General features: G+C 43.7%; 1 protein-coding gene across 1 annotated transcript; it reads right to left on the reverse strand.

Annotated features, from left to right (window-relative positions):
* Positions 1–904: 904 nt before the first annotated feature.
* LOC109507730 (intraflagellar transport protein 43 homolog B-like) lies at positions 905–2,214 on the reverse strand. The gene is made up of 4 exons (XM_019857352.1): positions 2,204–2,214; positions 1,876–1,993; positions 1,377–1,439; positions 905–1,177 (listed from the first exon to the last, which is right to left on the reverse strand). The coding sequence occupies exons 1-4, from the start codon at positions 2,212–2,214 to the stop codon at positions 1,079–1,081; spliced, it is 291 nt and encodes a 96-aa protein (XP_019712911.1). The 3' UTR covers positions 905–1,078.
* Positions 2,215–2,484: the final 270 nt, after the last annotated feature.

Raw genomic sequence — 2,484 nt, forward strand, 5'->3', positions numbered from 1 at the left:
TGCACGCACGTCGGAGGCCTCCATTGAAATTCACACACATGAACCAACATGCGACTAAACTGAATGCTGATCGACACGGCCCGGCTCATGTTCAACACGCAGTTGCGCAATGCATTTGATGAATTAAACAGAATTCAGCACGACCGTGTCGTAGCAAACGGTGTCCTTGAACCCGCGCTGTCCTCATTAGATCCCCCTCCCCCCCCACTTTAAAGAGCAGTTTGAACAAGAGCCAACTTACATCTATTCCTGTCCGTCCAATATAAAGGTATAATGTATGCTAATCCACCCGGTGTCAATAGGAACTGTGGTCAATGCATTTGAGATAATAGTGAAGAAGGGGTTGCTCCTATCGAAGAGCTACAAGATAAAGTCAATGGCGCAGTCAATAACAATAAGGTTGTGGGCCTTAATGAAGAATGTTAATTTGAACACAATCAACTGGATTTCAGCTTAGCTGATTATCAACCTTGGACTTACTTGTATGAGGGTGTTGATAATGACGGCTGTAGAATGGATATTTTTGCCCCCCCTATTTCAGTAGGACTTTTAAAACTCCCGGTGAAACTCCAAAAATGTACCCAAGTCAGTGACGTAAAACGCAGCACTGTTCACTTACTCGTGAACTTTATGTAGGAAATGCAAGACAAACTGTACAATATAAACAAGTTAAGAAATACAGTAAACATTCTGGATCACACAAAAGTTCGGATGATTCACGTCGCTGGTTTCTCAGTCCCCACCGGACGCTATTCAGTCCGGACTTTGTGCTCAAATTGTGGGTTATGAAGCCTGCTCGTCATTCTCTCCTTGATCCCATTCCGTGAGCAGCTCCGAGGACACCTCTGTAAACAGATGATCCCAGTCCCAGAGCACATCTTCCTGCAGAGCCAAAACGCAGCAGTGTTCACTGACTAGTGAACTTTATGTAGAAAATGCAAGACAAACTGTACAATATGAACAAGTTAAGAAATATAGTAAAGATTCTGATCACACAAAAGTTTGGATGATTCACGTCGCTGGTTTATCAGTCCCCACCGCGTGCTATTCAGTCCGGACTTTGTACTCAAATTGTGGGTTATGAAGCCTGCTCGTCATTCTCTCCTTGATCCCATTCCGTGAGCAGCTCCGAGGACACCTCTGTAAACAGATGATCCCAGTCCCAGAGCACATCTTCCTGCAGAGCAGCCCAAGAAGAATTGGGGGCAGACAGAAGTGCAACCGAGAAAGAGAAGAAGATGAGGAGAAGGGAAGACGGATGAGGCTGTTCATGTACACATCATAAATCTTGATTACCTGGGAGGCAGGTGGACAACAGCTGCACAGTTCTTTGGTGGGAAATCAGAGACGATATTTACTGAAAAAAATCCACTCACCTCCTTCACCTCCTGCTCTGGTGCTAAAACCTTTGTGAGAAGCTTCAAGTCGATCTCTCCGTCCTGAAGAAACAGCCCAGGAAAGAGTGTTAAAAGGAAAACACAACTGATTGCCTCGACAAGTCAAGATAAGACAAGGTTCCTACTTACGACTAACTTAGCGGTGAAGACTTTTTAATTCCATTTGAAATTACATTTTACAGACAACTTCAAAATGTTCCCGATAAAATGTGCATATGCTCTTAAAGGTCTTGACTAAAACCTCATCACGGTTTAGTTGGCTCCACTGTCGCAAATGTGTTACGTTACCACGGGGGGATTCAGGAAGTTACTTTTTTTAACATCAATTCATTTTTTTTTTTAGCATCATAAAACCCGACTTATCTTGTGTTTTTTTTTTTTTACTTTGAAAGGCTGATTCAAGACATTTTTAAGCCAATTAAGGAACCCTGTAATAAGAGAACATATATATAGAGAGACATTGAAGTTGCTGACTTACGAGAGTCTGGAATGCAGAGTAATATTTCAGATCGTTGTCCAGGTCTCTGTAGGTCATTACCCGGTTGACTTGAACACTAATTACAGGACATAAAGCGACAAAATTTGAACCAAGATATCTATATTTCAATCAACTTCATGCAAAACACGTGTTCGAAGAAGAAAAGTTGGTATGCGTGTTGACTTGAAGCAAAGGAAGAACAGAAAGCAAGAGACGGTTGCCAACTGCTAAACGTCTCAAACTGAAACCCAGCTGCTTATCTGCGGGTCAGAATTAAGTGAGGGGGCTCTGAAAGTGGCCGGGGCCTCGCAGCGCATGCCAGTCCTACTTATTGCACATTATACGCTACATTGCCCCTGCAATGAGTTCAATGTGGATATTATCTCGCATAGAGAGCGAGCCCCAGCCTAATAACCTCCACCGCTGCCATAGCCTCGCTACATATTCGACACATGTCGCCGTGCATCTCACTGCCCTGTAAATCAAAGGACCTGTTTGGTAAAGGACCCGGTGTAACACAGTTGCATAAATCATACCCTACCGTTATTCCTCCATCACAGTCAGATCACATGACACACTCAGTGGCAAAGGCAAGTGTGGAGGACGTGT

Source organism: Hippocampus comes, unplaced genomic scaffold (genome assembly GCF_001891065.2).
Source record: "Hippocampus comes isolate QL1 unplaced genomic scaffold, H_comes_QL1_v1.1 scaffold32, whole genome shotgun sequence".
NCBI classification, from domain to species: Eukaryota; Metazoa; Chordata; class Actinopteri; order Syngnathiformes; family Syngnathidae; genus Hippocampus; species Hippocampus comes.

Excerpts from the sequence above, each read along its gene's own strand:
- LOC109507730 (XM_019857352.1), bottom strand. Across the intron at positions 1,440-1,875 it reads ACTCTGCATTCCAGACTCTC|GACGGAGAGATCGACTTGAA; the intron begins GTAAGTCAGCAA and ends CTGTTTCTTCAG. Across the intron at positions 1,178-1,376 it reads CAGAGCAGGAGGTGAAGGAG|GAAGATGTGCTCTGGGACTG; the intron begins GTGAGTGGATTT and ends GCTGCTCTGCAG.